The 18,305-nt window shown below is 40.4% G+C and overlaps 2 protein-coding genes across 3 annotated transcripts in view; one reads left to right on the forward strand and one right to left on the reverse strand.

Annotated features, from left to right (window-relative positions):
- The window catches only part of marchf8 (membrane-associated ring finger (C3HC4) 8), a 247,408-nt gene that overhangs the window by 33,050 nt on the left and 196,053 nt on the right, over positions 1-18,305 (forward strand). The gene's annotated exons all lie outside the window — the stretch shown is intronic.
- On the reverse strand, positions 106-18,226 carry LOC140679512 (E3 SUMO-protein ligase ZBED1-like). The gene is made up of 3 exons (XM_072915020.1): positions 13,966-18,226; positions 12,510-13,467; positions 106-240 (listed from the first exon to the last, which is right to left on the reverse strand). Exons 1-3 carry the CDS (start codon positions 14,184-14,186, stop codon positions 106-108), a joined length of 1,314 nt encoding a protein of 437 aa, XP_072771121.1. The 5' UTR covers positions 14,187-18,226.

Consider the following 18,305-nt stretch of genomic DNA (forward strand, 5'->3'; position numbering starts at 1 on the left):
TACTAAAAGTGCACGAGAAAGTGGAAAGTAAATCTTTGCTCTTTGACCACATAGTTATTTACGAACACAGTTGCAGAACAACGCACTATGTGTGTTGGGGTAGGGTCATATGTGCAAGGTTTTAATGGAATTCTGAAGGTGTGGTCCAAGGGGAGGTGTGTTGGACAGTGGCGATCCATCAGCTGCACAGAGATGCTGGCTCAGCGGGATCAGCGAGATGGGTCTGCAGGTAGCACTGTGCTAGGTGACATCATTAAACCCGTCACAAACTATCCAGTGCTGACAATAGACCAGAGAGCAGTCCACTACACTGCTACATTCTCATGTGTTCACTCTGCTGTACGCATTGAATTATGTCTCTATACTCTATATCCAGTAATGCGAATATTTCTTTTGTGAACTCAAACAATCTACAAACCAAGGTGGTAGTCGTAGAGATTTGACTTAATATTGCTCAGAAAAATCAATAGGTATGTCTGCCTGTCTCATGGAGACTGTTCCACTCCAGTCCTGTAGGGAGCAGTAATGGCCGTTACATAGCATGCCGTTTCTTTTAATTGACTCATAAGTGTATGTAACATTAATCTACAGCAGTGATTCTTAACCTTGTTGGAGGTACCGAACCCCACCAGTTTCATATGCGCATTCACCGAACCTTTTAGTGAAAAATAAAATGTTGTTTTTTTTCAAATTCAAGAAAAAGTTATGTTTTTTTACTGGTGCACAAAATGAACCGTGCATGAACATCACCTTGTTCAAAGAACAAAACCAACACAGTGCATGAACTCACAACAAATTACACACCTTACACACATTACCATGAATCCCGACTTAAACAAGTTGAAAAACGTATTCAGGTGTTACCATTTAGTGGTCAGTTGTACGGAATATGCACTGTACTGTGTAAACTGTACTGTTACATATAATGTATTCTCTTCCTTTGCAATCTGCTAGTAAAAGTTTCAATCGATCAATCAAACAACCTGCAAATCAGATGGAAAATTAGAGGGAACATCGTTTGGGGGTATCCATAATACGCCGATAGGGAGAAGTTTTTATTTACACGATAAGTCAGATGTGTCTTTACCTCCGTGGCGGAGGCTCCGCCGAACCCCTGAGGCCGACTCACCGAACCCCTAGGGTTCGATTGAACCCAGGTTAAAGGCCTACTGAAACCAACTAGTACCGACCACGCAGTCTGATAGTTTATATATCAATGATGAAATCTTAACATTGCAACACATGCCAATACGGCCGGGTTAACTTTTAAAGTGCAATTTTAAATTTCCTGCGAAACTTCCGGTTGAAAACGTCTAGGTATGATGACGTATGCGCGTGATGTCGATGGTTGAAATGGAAGTATTGGGACGCCATTGTATCCAATACAAAAAGCTTAGTTTTCATCGCAAAATTCCACAGTATTCTGGACATCTGTGTTGGTGAATCTTTTGCAATTTGTTTAATGAACAATGGAGACTGCAAAGAAGAAAGCTGTAGATGCGATCGGTGTATTAGCGTCTGGCTACAGCAACACAACCAGGAGGACTTTGACTTGGATAGCAGACGCGCTATCCGACGCTAGCCGCCGACCGCATCGATGATCGGGTGAAGTCCTTCGTCCCTCCGTCGATCGCTGGAACGCAGGTGAGCTTCGGTGTTGATGAGCAGATGAGGGTTGGCGTAGGTGGAGAGCTAATGTTTTTATCATAGCTCTGTCGAAGTCCGTAGCTAAGTTAGATTCAATGGCGTCGTTAGCAACAGCATTGTTAAGCTTCGCCAGGCTGGAAAGCATTAACCGAGTAGTTACAGGTCCATGGTTTAATAGTATTGTTGATTTTCTGTCTATCCTTCCAGTCAGGGGTTTGTTTCTTTTGTTTCTATCTGTAGTTAAGCCCGATGCTATCACGTTAGCTCCGTAGCTAAAGTGCTTCACCGATGTATTGTCGTGGAGATAAAAGTCACTGTGAATGTCCATTTCGCGTTCTCGACTCTCATTTTCAAGAGGATATAATATCCGAGGTGGTTTAAAATACAAATCCGTGATCCACAATAGAAAAAGGAGAGAGTGTGGAATCCAATGAGCCCTTGTACCTAAGTTACGGTCAGAGCGAAAAAAGATACGTCCACTCTAATACTTCACTCTCACTTTCCTCATCCACGAATCTTTCATCCTGACTCAAATAAATGGGGTAATCGTCGCTTTCTCGGTCCCAATCGCTCTCGCTGCTGGTGTAAACAATGGGGAAATGTGAGGAGACTTTCAACTTGTGACGTCACGCTACTTCCGGTACAGGCAAGGCTTTTTTTTTATCAGCGACCAAAAGTTGCGAACTTTATCGTCGTTGTTCTATACTAAATCCTTTCAGCAAAAATATGGCAATATCGCGAAATGATCAAGTATGACACATAGAATGGATCTGCTATCCCCGTTTAAATAAAAAAAAAATCATTTCAGTAGGCCTTTAAGAACCACTGATCTACAGTGTTTGGCTGAGGCCGAGCGGATATCATTTGGGAGGTAATAATAAAAGTTAATGGTAAAATGCGTTAAAAATTCCCACTGTTAGTATTACCGTTTTAGGTTAAAATGATCCTAAAACCATGATTGATAATACTGATAAACTCACGGACCGGTGACACCGCTAAAACAAGACAAACGTCTTTTTCTATTAAAAAACAACATTTCCAGATCTTAACTTGTAAAAACACATTACTGTCTGAGCAACTAAGATATTCAATTGTGAACATCAAACCTACAGGCTGTGTTTGTCTTAAAACCGAGATCGATGGATACTCTGAAAAAATATGACAAGAAGTGAATTTGTTTGAGGTCACATCAACGGGATGTGATGCACCCAACACACTTTTTTTTCTTTATCATTAAAAAACACAAAAACTGTTACAAATTAAAATAGAAGATAAACATTCAAACACTCAAAAATAATATGGCTCTTAAGTAGCCAAACCAATATTATTGTATAACATATTTCTTCTGCCAAGAAAGTATATTGTGTGGCTATTAATTCATTGTATTATTTTCTATTCTAAATATAACTTGGTTATAAGTGTGTAAGTACTGTTTGCGCACATTCAACAATTATTATTTTTTTGACATTTTCATTTACATATCACTACAACAATTTTTCTCAACAAAAGAGGATACATTTAATCTTAAAGAAAAATATAACTTAAAATATCTGCATTCACGCACAACACTTAAGACCTTTAGCATATCAGTATGTGTAATTCAATTATGGAGTGGATTAAGCAACGTAGTCAAACAAAGTACTAATATAATCCATCCATCCATCCATTTTCTACTGCTTGTCCCTATCGGGGTCGCGGGGGCTGCTGGAGTCTAGGCGGGGTACAGTTTAAGAAATTGTCCAAACTCAGTGTTTTCAAAGTACAAGGAAGAGGAATACTGATAACAATCTTGAACCTGATTGGTCAATTACATATTTAGTAAATTATGTGTAAACATACAGTAAATTAGCTACCTATTCATGTGAACTGTATTGATATGTATTTATCATTGTTGTTGTGTTTGAGATCGAAAAAAGGAAGTGAACAAATGTTATACATGTTTTCCATACAGGAAAGGGGTCAGTGTTAAATAAGTTCTGCTTCTTCCTACTCCCTTTCGGACATGTTAGAATGTGAAACTGTAAACACGTAACTGTTAACATGTTCGAAACATTACTATATTGTTATTTTTCTTTTATTATTCATGGTTGTTTTTATTGGGATTCTTTTTTTTTTTAACATGTTCGAAATAAATATTTACAATACAATACATATTTACAAAACAATTACATCCCTACACTAAATCATAGATTTAATATACGTCTATAATCCGCTCTGCATTTGCATAAAACATTTATAGTGAGGGTATAAACTACTTAATGTAGTGTTTTCTTAGCCTGCGATGATTTACTGCTTGTGTCTCCTTGAACTAATCTAAATTTTTAAGAGTGTTAAGAGCTGTGCATTGATTATTCTCAACTCTTTGAGCAGATTTTTCTGGGGGGAATTAATGCAATGCTTGTTTTTTTTTCCAAGTCGTGAATTGGTTTTAGATGAATAACTGCAGAATAATGATGATGAAATTGGTTCAGAAGGGAACATTTTCCTTCTTTTTCTGCTTTTTCAAATAAGCGGTGAGAGGGTCCACAGTGTTGCAGCTGCCACAGTATTTAGGACGTTTAGATTTAGGACATTTTTAGGATGCGTAGTAAAGCCTGAATGCATGGGAGACGGCTAATCTAGTTATGTTAAGGTCAGATGTGATATCATGCCTATGAGAAAGGAGTTTTTTTCCTTCATAACGTCACAAATACTTCAATAACGACAGTTTGAATGCCTTTTCTCTCAAACATGGAGCAAACAAGTGAAAGAGCCAATAGCTTTTTCTCACATTTGTTAGTAATAAACTGCCTCTCAGGACACACATCATTAAAAAGCCAATTTTGCATTGCAGGGGACCTTTTAATGTGAGCCGCTGTTATAAACTTTCAGGTTAGACTGGTTAGCTTTACCCAGCGGTGTTGTTTTGCGAGACGTGTCTTGGGGTTTGGTAAATGTGTCAATGAAACCATGTTGATGTGGCAAAAGTCCAAATTTTTAACCCATTAATTTTGTTGCAATTCTGCCTTGCATCATTCTTCATGAACAAGTAGCTTGCTGAATAATAAACGCATTGATGAATAACCACAGTTGTTTTTACTTTAGCCACAGGCATTTGTTTTTTGCAGTTTGAGATAAGTTAATGTCTGTTGTCCAGAGTCATGCATTGAGAGAGTATGGCAAACTAAATGAAACGCACCATCTTTGCTACCAAGGACGTGTGCGGCTGCGTCCGGAAGCATGCAGTTGCAGTCGTTCTGATAAAATCAACCAAAATAATAGTTTGAATATAATTCTAAACATACTCCAGCTCATAAACTTACAATAAAACATGATTTTATTTCGGCAAAGTATAATTTTGTGGCATTTTTTGATGCACTCATGCTGCATTCATACAGTGTTGAGTGATCAGTGAGAAACCAGTAAAAAATTACACAACACGACCAAAACAATGGCTTGTTAGCCTCATTTTGCCAAAAATCTTCATTAGCTTTGGACAAACAATCACAGACAAGTTATGGCTTTTGTGTAAAGTATGTCAACTCTGGTGGCTGCCTCCAATGTAATCAAATCAACTTTATTTATAAAGCACATTTAAAATTTACCACAGGGGTAGCCAAAGTGCTGTACAATGGACAGGTTAAAAGATAAAACGAGTACCGAGCAAACACAACACAACACAAACAGAACACGATAAAAAAATAAAATAGAATAAATAAAAACATAAAAACAGGTTCACAGCAGGTGTATTATGGGGCGCCATTGCAGGATGGATATCACTCAGTGTTAAAAGCCATGGAATAAAAGTATGTTTTTAAGAGAGATTTAAAAACAGGAAGAGAGGAGGCTTGTCTAACACTGAGGGGTAGGTCGTTCCAGAGCTTGGGAGCAGCAACGGCGAAAGCTCTGTCACCTCTAAGCTTCAGCCTTGTGTCAGGGACCGTCAGTAGCAGCTGATCGGCTGATCTTAAGGATCGGGTGGGGCAGTAAGGCTGAAGGAGGTCTGAGAGATAGGTTGGCGCGAGGTTGTTTAGACATTTAAAAACAAATAAAAGGAGTTTAAAATGTATTCGATAACGCACAGGGAGCCAATGAAGGGACGCTAAAATAGGGGTGATGTGCTCACGTCTGCGGGTCTGTGTTAGCAGACGAGCAGCAGAGTTCTGCACGAGCTGCAGGCGGGCGAGGGAGGCCTGGCTAATGCCAACATACAGGGCATTACAGTAGTCAAGACGAGTCGAGATAAAGGCGTGGATTAATTTCTCAAGATCATGTCCTGATAGAAGCGGTTTCACTTTCGCTATTTGGCGTAATTGATAAAAGCTTTTTTGTACGACGCTGCTGATTTGTTTTTCGAATTTAAAATCTGAGTCGAACTTTACCCCCAGGTTTGTGACACAGTCGCTGAGATACGGGGTCAGAGTGCCGAGGTCAACGTTGGGGGAGGGAGAGCGACTTGGACCGAACAACATAACTTCTGTTTTATCTTCATTTAGGCTCAGGAAGTTAGCTGAAAGCCAGACTTTGATGTCGTGCAGGCAGTCAATAAGACGTTGAACCGTGTTATTTTGTGCCATGGGAAAATAAATCTGGCAATCATGTATGTATGTATGTATGTATCAGCTGCTACTGACGGTCCCTGACACAAGGCTGAAGCTTAGAGGAGACAGAGCTTTCGCCGTTGCTGCTCCCAAGCTCTGGAACGACCTACCTCTGCGTGTTAGACAAGCCTCCTCTCTTCCTGTTTTTAAATTTCTCTTAAAAACATACTTTTATGCCATGGCTTTAACACTGAGTGATATCCATCCTGCAATGGTGCCCCATAATACACCTGCTGCGAACCTGTTTTTATGTTTTATTTATTCTATTTTATTTATTTATTTTTTTGTCATGTTCTGTTTGTGTTGTGTTGTTTGCTCGGTACTCGTATTATCTTTTAACCTGCCCATTGTACAGCACTTTGGCTACCCCTGTGGTAAATTTTAAATGTGCTTTATAAATAAAGTTGATTTGATTTGAATGTATTGTTTGGAATCACTGTGTTATGCCTGTGCTTTTAGACTTAGACAAACTTTTATTGATCCACTGTCATCTATTATTACACCCAAAATTTGGTTTCTTTTGGTCTTTCAATGTCTACTGTCTATTTGTATTTGTTTGACTTTCTCTTCTGCTGTTACCAAATATAATTATTTCAGTTCTGAGATTCAAGAACAGTCTGTTTTTGTCAAACTATCTCTTTCATGTGTTCATTTATTCTGTTGTTATTTCTACAGTTGTGCTCATAAGTTTAAATACTCGGGATAATTTATGATTTCTTGGCCATTCTTCAGAGAATATGAATAACACAAAAACCTTTCGTCCACTCATGCTTAATGGTTGTGTGAAGCTATTTATTGGCAAACAACTGTGTTTACTCTTTTTAAATCAAAATGACAAAAGAAAGTACCCAAATGACCCTGATCAAAAGTTTACATACCCCAGTGACTTTGATCTGATAACATGCACAAAAGTTGACACAAACAGGTTTGAATGGCTAATCAAGGTTCCAATCCTCACCTGTGACATGTTTGTTTGTAATTAATGTGTGTATAAAAGGTCAGTGAGTTTCTGGGCTTCTGACAGACCATTGCCTCTTTCATCCAGTGCTGCACAGATGTTTCTGGATTCTGAGTCATGGGGAAGGCAAAATAATTGTCAAAGGATCTGCAGAAAAGGTAATTGAACTGCATAAAACAGGAAAGGGGTATACAAAGATATCCAAGGAATTGAGAATGCCAATCAGCAGTGTTCAAACGCTGATTAAGAAGTGGAAAATGAGGGATTCAGGTAGACCAGCAAAGATTTCAGCCACAACTGCCAGGAAAATTGTTCGAGATGCAAAGAACGATCCACAAATAACTTCAGCTGAAATACAGGACTCTCTGAAAAATTGTGGTGTGGCTGTTTCAAGATGCACAATAAGGAGGCACTTGAAGAAAAATGGGCTGCATGGTCGAGTGGCCAAAAAGTTACATTTTGGTCTCATCACTCCAAATTACTTTGTTCCAGAAGTTTTGAGGCTTGTCTCTGTGCTGTTTGGCATAATGTAAGCGGGATACTTTATGACATTTGCGCAGAAATGGCTTTCTTCTGGCGACTCGACCATGCAGCCCATTTTTCTTCAAGTGCCTCCTTATTGTGCATCTTGAAACAGCCACACCACAATTTTACAGAGAGTCCTGTATTTCAGCTCAAGTTATTTGTGGATCTTTCTTTGCATCTCGAACAATTGAGATCGCCTGAAACCGGGCTAACCAAACTCTCTATACACGACTCTGGATGCGTCCCTTGCTTCTCCCGTCTGCTTCATTTTTTGTCCGCTCCTTGTGGGTGCGTTTTACTTTCTTAGATATTTATTATTGTAGCAATATGGGTAAAGTGATTTTGATTGTTTGGAAGGGCACCATAGTGGCTTCACGTGTGTGTGCATTACCAGAGCAGCGGATACAGCACAGTTCAGCTTATTAAATAGAAAGTTGATGTATTACCTCTTTGTTATGTTTGTTTGATACACATTACTGTATAGCACTTCACAAAGTGTACTAAGCTGCACTAACATAGGGACTTTTGTCAAGGCTGGGATCCATTATTCACATTTACATTGTTTCTTATGGGGAGCTCTGCGTCATTGTACGAACTTTTCGATTTTCAAGAACCAATTACAGTTCACTGTACATTGACTCAAAAGTAATGAAAAGAATAACACATCTAAACAACCTTAGAGTTGTTGTCTAAAATGCACCGTCTATGACAAGCAGTCCTGCAGACACTGACAAAATTTCAGATGCCATCTCTAATTTCATATGTGTAAATATGACTCTAGTATACTTTGAAAGAGAGATGGAGAGATGAAAGAGAGATGGAGAGAGTGTTAGTGAGTAAGTGAGTGCTGTTTGAATCATGATTGAACCATTCCCCCTGCAGCTTGACCAAACATGGTGCGGTCTTGTTGATGCAAACAAACTGACAGCTGTGCAACCTGTTTTGTTGCCACGTTGCTGTTTGCCATGTATTTACATGTTGGTTTCAGACTGGTAGCAACTCAATTCTCCCAGTAAAAGCAGAGGCGAGGAAAGCGTGTGAAGGATCTTTGTCAACTGTTCTGTTTTTGGTCGGCTGGATACACATCTCCTGAGGGGAGAATGCCTGGGGCCTCATACTAAATATGGACGTACAATCAAATCCAGAACATGGATGTATGAAAGTGTTTGCACGTACAAATCCAAGCACATTTGTGTTTGACCTTTTCCCCATCTTTTACGGGGCGCCTTATGGCGACACATCCGCGTTCCTGTTCTGTAACCCTGTACACTGTTTGTCTAATCTTGAACGGGTTTGTGCTGAAAACAAAGTTTCGTTGTACTTGTGCAATGACAATAAAGATCTATCTATCTATCTGATTTATTTGTTACATCGCAATCTACTTGGAATCGACCGCAGATGTCTGCGTGGGTGGCACGCCCACACCACACCTAGGCCACCCTTGTAAATATGCAAATCACATTGAAATTAGCTGGCAGCACGGTGAGACAGGGGTTAGTATGTGTGCTTCACAATACGAAGGTCCTGGTTTCAATCCTGGGCTCGGGATCTTTCTGTGTGGAGTTTGCATGTTCTCCACTTGACTGCGTGGGTTACCTCCGGGTACTCTGGCTTCCTCCTACCTCCAAAGACATGCACCTAGGTATAGGTTGATTGGCAACACTAAATTGGCCGTAGTGAATGAATGTGAGTGTGAATGTTGTCTGTCTATCTGTGTTGGCCCTGCGATTAGGTGGCCACTTGTCCGGGGTGTACCCCGCCTTCAGCACGAATGCAGCTGAGATAAGCTCCAGCACCACCCTTGTCCCCGTAAGGGACAAGCGGTAGAAAATGGATGGATGGACATTGAAATCAGCCTTGTGACTGAGAATGGCAAGCGCTGCCCAATGAGGATTCACTAGGAGGTGCTTCTTTCTTCTGCTACAGAAAACAGCACACAGGCTAAAAAAAAAAAATAGCCGGGCATCAGGAACAAAGTGCAGAAGAAGATGGATGTACATCGCCCAAAAAGACCAGCGTTTGAAAAGATAGCTGCATCTATCCCCTTTATTCGCCGCAACTGTGTGCCTGCCACTTAAACAACCCCCCAACCCACACGCCCCCGCCAGGGCAACCGCTTCTTTGGCCCCTTCGACCACCACTGGTATGATGCGTACAACTTTAGAAGGGTGGGTGACTCTGAATCCCCCTGGTAGAAATATAATTTGTGTAACTTAAAACAAAATGTGTTCATACAGTACGCCTGCTGGCCCCAGCGAGATTATAGAGTTGTGAAAGAAATGATTTATTTAAACATGCCAGCGCTATATGGTTAGAGTGTCCGCCCTGAGATCGGTAGGTTGTGAGTTCAAACCCCGGCCGAGTCATACCAAAGACTATAAAAATGGGACCTATTACCTCCCTGCTTGGCACTCAGCATCAAGGTTTGGAATTGGGGGTTAAATCACCAAAAAATTATTCCCGGGCACGGCCACCGCTGTTGCCCACTGCTCCCCTCACCTCCCAGGGGGTGGGTCAAATGCAGAGGACAAATTTCACCCCAACTAGTGTGTGTGTGACAATCATTGGTACTTTAACTTTAACTTAAATGGATACGAAAGACTTTGACTCTTGTTTGATTACTCAACATATTTTTACAATATACAGGCGAGGACTGCCGCAGGCGTACGTCTCGTGTGCCGCCACCCACTTTTGCTGCTGCCCGCTTGAGTCACAGGACTACATTGTGGGGAAATGATCGCAGAGATAAATTAATACAAGTCCTCGCAAATATTAATATGAATATGAAGCATTATATGCATCGGCGCAAAAAATTAATTGTCGTTGCCCTGATCTTTTTTTACCAAATTTGGCCGAGCCAGAATTGTAATTGTTCATATGTCTCTGATGTGCACATCAATCAGTCTGAGGTGTAAAAGTTGGCACTTTTTTTATGTGAACTGTTACCAAGCACCACTAATGTGTGTAGCTAAAGCAGGGGTGTCAAACTCAAATAGGGACTCAAACAAGTTTTGCATTGAATATTGAACAAGCAAGGCTTATATAACTTTATAGTGACATGCAAAATCGAGTTTCAAATAATAATAATAATTAAAAAATATCAATGGCATATCAAATACAATTTAAATAAAAATGTAATGCCTCTTTTCTATTTGCAGGCTTCTGAGGTAAATATCAACATTAGCTTTTTCCACAGGCTTATAAATTAGAAAATAAAATAACAATGAATAAACCAACCATTCATTCATTTAAACTGCTCAGTTTGCAACACACTGATCTAATCTGATGTGCCCAAGCCAGATACCTGCCATCTTTTCTTGGATGCTAGTTCATTAATGTCGGGGCTCAGGCTTTGAGCTGAGGCATCTTTCATTATCGAACAAAGTTGTTCATCAGTCATTATACCTCGTAGTCCACCCGGATCACAGTCTTGGGGGCGTGCTTTAAAGGCACTGCGTTTATCGTCCTCCACGAGCTGTCGTCACGTCTACTTTTCATCCATTCCAACAACGTGTCGGCCCGATCACAAAATATGTGCGACTTCAGCAGCACACACACGTAAATGCCACGCATACTTGGCCAACAACGATACAGGTTATACTGACGGTGCCCGTATAAATAACTTTAACACTGTTAGAAATATGCGCCACACTGTGAATCCACACCAAACAAGAATGCCAAATACATTTTGGGAGAACATCCGCACAGTAACACAACTAGGGCTGCAGCTAACGATTATTTTTCTATCGATTAATCTATAGATTATTTTTTCGATTAATCGGTTAATCTATAGATTATTTTTTTCGATTAATCTATAGATTATTTTTCCTTTTACCGATTATTTTTTTTATTTAAAATTAAGATGAAAAAAATAAATTTAGGCCAGTTTTTTCAAAAGGCATGGCTTTTATTTCCAAAAAAAAAAAGTATGGCCACTCAGTCAACATTGAAAACATGGCAAAACATTCTGTAACACTGTAAACATTTGTGCCAATCTAAATATTCTGGAGCACTGTAAACATTAAGTATTGCTTTTAAAATGTGCAAAATAAACATCCAGTCCAACACAGTACACTATAACCAATTCTACTCATTCCAGTGAGTGACTAACAGTTGTAATGAAGAAAGGTTAGCATGTCTACATGCTCTGGGGTGAGGCTGGTTCTTTTCTTGTTTACAATATTCCCAGCAGCTGAAAATAGGCGCTCAGAAGGGGTCGATGTGGCTGGAACTGAGAGGTAAGACCGAGCCAGCATTGCCAGATTTGGAAACCTTGCCTGATGTTCTTTCCACCATTTTAATGGGTTTTCATCCTTGGAAATGGGGGATTCTCCAAAATAAGACACTAACTCGTTTCTGACCATTTCAGCATCATTACTGTCATTGTTGTCTTCCTCATTGTTGCTGAGTTCATCTGAATCTGAGCCAAGAAGTGTGTCTAGTAAAGATACAGGCCGCCTGTCAGCATCTGGTCTTTCCACTTGCATTGCTGTGCCCTGTTGAGCGTGTGTCTCCTTTTCCCTTCTTTTCTCCTCCAGAACTATTGCATGCAGCTTGTATTGAACTTTTAAACACTCATCTGCAGTCAGGAATTTCAGCTTCCTGAATCGTGGGTCAAGTGCAGCTGCTAATATGCACACATTTGGTCCATCATCTTTGAATGTGGTCTCGGCTTCCCACCTGGATGTTATCTCACGTGCAGCAGTGACCTGGAAACACTTGATTGATGCATTTTCAAAAGCAGTTTGTGTAGCCTTCCGAAGCCCTTTGACCAGCAGAGGGACAGCGGAAACTGTTACATAAGATTCTCCACTTAGGTACACAGTTGCACATTCAAAAGGTTTCAGAACTTGTTCAAGTTCTTCAAGCAAGCTCCACTGGTCAGCCTTAAGATCCAGAAAATGCTTCCCTCTTTGAGTGACCTCCGGATCTGACAGAGTTGCTGTTATTGGCCACCTCTGCTCAAGCAGGCGACTAATCATGTAAAAGGAACTGTTCCATCTCACAGACACATCTTGTATGAGGCTGTGGTCTGGAGAACCCATTTGTTTTTGCTTAACCTTTAGTTTTGTACTGGATAGCTCACTTTTTCTGAAGTGCTCGACCAAACTTCTTGCTGCTCCTAAAGCTCTGCTGATGTGGTTGTCCTTTAGAGCATGGTTAACTACAAGCTGTAGAGTATGGCCAACACATCTGAGGGATGAAACACCATGTCTTTCCTCAAGAACTCTTAAAGCTGCAACAACATTTGCAGCATTGTCATGTACAATGACTTGTACTAGTTTTATGTTTATTTCAAACTTATTGACAACATCCTCAATCCAAGAGGCAATGTTTTCTGCAGTGTGCTTTTCATTGAGGGGCATTGTTGTCAAGTTAATTGAGGTAAGCTCCCACTCATCATTAACAAAGTGAATGGTGACACCAAGGTAAGCTTCAGTGGCCATACTTGTCCATGCATCAGTTGTGAGTGTCAGTTTTCCTTTCACATTTTTCAGGATTGCTTTGACTTCATTCATTTTCTTTGTGTATTTTTGCTCCATAAGCTTAGTGAAGTGGGTTCTTGATGGTAGTGTGTAGCCAGAGTGAAACCGTTTGATCATTTTTTGAAACCCTTCCCCTTCTACCATATTTAATGGCCTCATGTCTATGACCATCATTTCCAGGACACCATCAGTCAGGTCAGCGGCCACTTGGGGTGTGCATTCAGTCCCATGCCTCTTTGGAAAAAAATCCTGGACACTGCTTTGTCGTTTGCTGCAACATAAGAGACAACAATTAATTTTCATTTTAAATATACCCAAATACAGCTTACTTTAATACAAAAGGTTAATTAAACTACACACATTATCTTGTTAAATTGGTTTAATAACACAACAATGATAGTATGATTAAAGTGAAGTTAATTGTTCGTTTGTACATAGTATATGTAACTGTTAATGTTGTAAAAGGTATTTGCACAACTTATTAACGTTAGCGTTAAAGATAGTATATGTAACTGTTAATGTTGTAAAAGGTATTTGCACAACTTATTAACGTTAGCGTTAAAGATAGTATATGTAACTGTTAATGTTGTAAAAGGTATTTGTACAACTTATTAACGTTAGCGTTAAAGAGGAGCGCGTCTTTGTAAACACTGAACAGGCACGCCAAACGCGCCTCTCAGAGCGAAACGGTGCTTTAGTTTATGAATTTACAACGCAGATACAAATGACACATTCATGTTTTTTTGTAATGATGACAACGTATACTCACGCGGATGATTGACTCGTTGATGGTGATGGGAAGAACGCTGTCGGATGTTTTCTTTTTAGATGCTCGTTCATAGCCGTTGTGCTGCTGTGATACGCCATTTCCGCTCGACACAGTGTGCATAAAACAACATTAGGCCGTTTATTAAAATACTCCCACACTTTTGACGACTTTTGGCGTGTTTTTTTCCCCTCGCTCGCATCGTTTGCTCTGCGCTCCGCCATGACAGTGGTGTGACGTAAATATGCGACGCGCCGACGCACAAAAATGACGTCGACGTATTTACGTAACCGATGACGTCGACTACGTCGACGCGTCGTTTCAGCCTTAAACACAACAAAACAAATACCCAGAATCCCATGCAGCCTTAACTCTTCAGGGCTGCAATATACACCCCCGCTACCACCCCCCCCCTCCCCCCACCCCTCCCACCCCCCGTGAGTCCGTTGAGGTGGGCGGGGTTGGGGGGGAACAGGGTTTGAACTTTACAGTACAGATAAGAACAACATTTCGTTACATTAGCTCGTTGTAGTGCAGGTAAAAAGAGCAATAAGGTGCAGAGTGTTTGTATTTACAAAAGAAGGTGCAGATATAAATAGATTACTGTACAGATAAATACATTCCACTTTTGCATATGCATCCACGTTTATGGATGTATGTTATATTGTCTTTATAGTCCAGCGAGTTAATCCGTTTTTTGGGGGGAATTGAGGGGATTATTATGATGCATTCAAGAGTCTTATGGCCTGAGGGAAGAAGCTGTTTCAGAACCTGGAGGTTCTGCTACGGAGGCTGTGGAACCTCTTTCCAGAGTCCAGCAGTGAAAACAGTCCTTGGTGGGGGTGGGAGGAGTCTCTACTGATTTTCTGAGCCCTGGTCAGGCAGCGGCTTTTTGCCATCTCCCGGATAGGAGGAAGAGGAGTCCTCATGATATTTTCCGCCGTCCTAACCACTCTCTGCAGAGACTTCCAGTCTGAGGCACTGCAGGCTCCAGTCCAGACAGAGATGCAGTTGGTCAGTAGGCTCTCTATAGTGCCTCTGTAGAATATGGTGAGAATGGGGGGAGGAAGCTGTGCTGTGAAACAGGGAGTACGGCAGGTTTTTTGTACATGAGGCCCCTGGTGTTCTCATTGTATCCCATTGGGTTGAGTTTTTTCTTGCCCTGATGTGGGATCTGAGCCGAGGATGTCGTTGTGGCCTGTGCAGCCCTTTGAGACGCTTGTGATTAAAGGCTATATAAATAAACTTTGATTGATTGATTGACGGTGTCTCAATCAAGATTTGTTGGTGTAACAACATAGCAAATAAATAACATCCATTCATGTTTAACAATGTATCTGTATTCTAATGTGCACGAAGCCTTGCCACCCCTCAAAGTCAATTATCCCTATGATATAGTGTCTGCTATGGCGCGGCTGTGAAGAGGTGATACAATTAAATCCAGTGGATGCAAAGTTAAAACCTTTACTGGTGACAAACAGTTAAAAACAAATAAGCTAAAGTTGATTTGTGATGGAGGTGATTTGTGGTCTAAATGACTGCAAAGAGAGTTCATGTTCTCATTTAAACACACCTCAGCCAGCCATTACTCATAAAACCAAATGCATCATTGCTTTTTTCCCTGCCTTTTGATGGATGATCGCCATACATTTCAGGTCTATTACGGTGATCAGCTGTGAGCATATTAACTCGATAAAACATGGCGGAAATGTCTAACAGCCAATCATCAGAGTTGACCTTTTCCCGCCCCCACTTTTGGTCGTTTAAGTTGCCGCAGAAGTGAACAGAATGACCAAACGTTTTGCTTAACGTGCGGGACGGGGCGGTTGAGTGTGTCGGGGATGAATGAGCGGTCCCAAACAAATGTTCCTTCTCACAATAACAACATTTCTGTCAGGTTCAAGCACTGATGACATCTATGAAACAAGACAAGAAGCAAGGAATTAAACAGAGACATAATTCAATTTAGCTCAATTGAGGAGAAACGCGTAGACACTGTACCTTTGTACAGTGTCGACCCACGCTCTGATGAAAGATTTTACGCCTCCTCTTTTATTTGGACTTTCCCTGATTACATGGCAACAGCTGTTTCTAAAGGAAGGGGGTCGTAAACAGCCACTGCCTTTGGTCACAAAACAGTTCAAAGAAAAGGTGTCTGGAGGGGGGTCAGGCCCTGCTTCCTCTCCGCTTTGTAGATCTCGGGTCAAGACAAAATCTTCCTGTGGATTACAATACATCAAAGAAACCGACACCCTCATGTCGCTCCCCGTCCTACACAGGAGTTTTACAAGCCTTTTAATTTGGTAGGATCAAAGACAGTTTTTGTCTGCTCGCCGGGAACTCATTGAAACACAAAGTTTTGCGATAACTTAACAATTTCACTCACTTTTATGTCAATTTCCCTGACGTTTTCTGCATTTAACAGCGGATTCCGTTTTATTGGTCAATTATGCGACTCTGTCCACAGAAATCATATGCCTTGCTTTATTTTCTTGAGTAGAGTGATTATTGATTAGGTATGTTAGCGCTGTGTCCAATAAAAAGTAATCTGTTTCACTGTTACAAGCTCTAGAATTTACATGCACTTTGCACGGCCGAATGTTTTTCTTTTTTTCCAGATGATTATGTTTTCATAATCGTGAGAAGCCATAATCGAAATTTGATTGATTGTCCTGTCTTACCTTCAGAGATAAAGATTCTATACTTGCCAGCATGCCGAGGTCTTGCGTAGTGTCACAAATGGCACTAAGGTGCAATTTTTTAAGAATTGCACACCTTAAGGGCCATTTTACTGCTTTCGCTTGGAGAGACATGCACTGTAAGTGACATTTTTTAGAATGTACACTCTGTCCCCTTCCTGTTGATGTCGCATTCTGTCCCTAATCTGATTGCAGCTGTGTTAGATTGCAACCGTCACTCACTAGCCACTTCATTAGGTCCACAGGCACGATCTAACGAGATCCAATACAAAAGCTGTACCAAAATTCTGTGTGTGTGTGTGTGTGTGTGTGTGTGTGTGTATGTACTTGGCTGTGTTTACTGCCTAATGTCACAAGTAGTAGCACTCTTCCTTCCACCTGTGAATTAGTGTTTTCATTTCCTTTTTCTCACACTGAAATAGCCCATTTGTCCTTTTCTTTGTCGTACCAACTCTCACTCTGTTGTGAAAAGGGTGTGCCCGCAGCTATAATACATTACATTTACAACTAGATAACCTATACAGCAAAGCAGTTGCCTGGAGAAATGTCAACTGCGTCCTGTTTGACTGACAGCTTAACTCTTGTTTAATAAAATGTGACAAGAGAAACAAGAATCTTAATTTCTCTTGAACTTAAAATGTACAGTGCATCCGGAGAGTATTCACAGCGCTTCACTTTTTCCACTTTTTGTTATGTTACAGCCTTATTCGACAATGAAATACATTTATTTTTGTTGTCAAAATACTACAGATTATGACGAAGTGAAAAGTTTTTTTTTTTGTAATTTTGAAAATGTATTAAAAAAAAAAAAAAAAAAAAAAAAAAATCACATGTACCATATTTTCCAGAATATAAGGCACACTTAAAATACATTTTTTCACTCAAAACTTGACAGTGCGCCTTATAACCCGGTACGCCTAATGTACAGAATAATTCTGGTTTTGCTTACCAACCTCGAAGCTACTTTATTTCGTACATGGTGATATGATAAGTGTGACAGTCAAACATAAGAGATACTGCAATATAACGGCAGTCACACACAAGAAGTAATTCGTGTAAACTGCAATATGACTCATGTAAATTTGATATGTTCCATTGAAAATATAGAACATTACACACGGCGCTCAAAAATCTATCAATGTTTTAGTACGACTTTGGTAAGCTATGAAACCGCACCGCTTGTTGTATTGTACTGTGCTTCAACATACAAGTATTATTATGGTGTGTGTATAAGGTAAAATTTTATCTGGCGTTTTGTTTCGCAATATTATTCAAAAGCAACTTTTCTTACCTTCTGGTACCTGCTGATCTGTATTTGGGATCTGCATAAGTCCTGAAAAATAGCGCACGTCCGCCTTTGTAGTCCGTGCCGACACCGTGGTCGATAAGCTTCTTCTTTTCCTCCATCTTCTTGTTATGTGACATTCATCCTCCGCTGTTGCCATTTCTAATATAAAGTAGTGTAAAGTTCTTACTTATATCTGCCATGAAAGCGCTAAAACATACCGGTGTAGTGGGTTTACATTATTCACCCAAGGAACTTTGAGTTATTAGAGAGTTCCGGTCGGACGTTTTCCGGCGGATGAGGAGATGCTGCTCCGTTATTTATTGAAGTAAAGTCTGAATGTCATTATAACAGTTAGC

Source organism: Nerophis lumbriciformis, linkage group LG02 (genome assembly GCF_033978685.3).
Source record: "Nerophis lumbriciformis linkage group LG02, RoL_Nlum_v2.1, whole genome shotgun sequence".
In the NCBI taxonomy this organism is placed as follows: domain Eukaryota; kingdom Metazoa; phylum Chordata; class Actinopteri; order Syngnathiformes; family Syngnathidae; genus Nerophis; species Nerophis lumbriciformis.

Coding starts and splice junctions, on each gene's coding strand:
- LOC140679512 (XM_072915020.1), bottom strand. CDS start 14,186: ATGGCGGAGCGCAGAGCAAACGATGCGAGCGAGGGGAAAAAAACACGC. Junction 13,468..13,965: donor TCAACGAGTCAATCATCCGC/GTGAGTATACGT, acceptor CTTATGTTGCAG/CAAACGACAAAGCAGTGTCC. Junction 241..12,509: donor ACCTAAGTGGAGAATCTTAT/GTAACAGTTTCC, acceptor GATGTCACCTAG/CACAGTGCTACCTGCAGACC.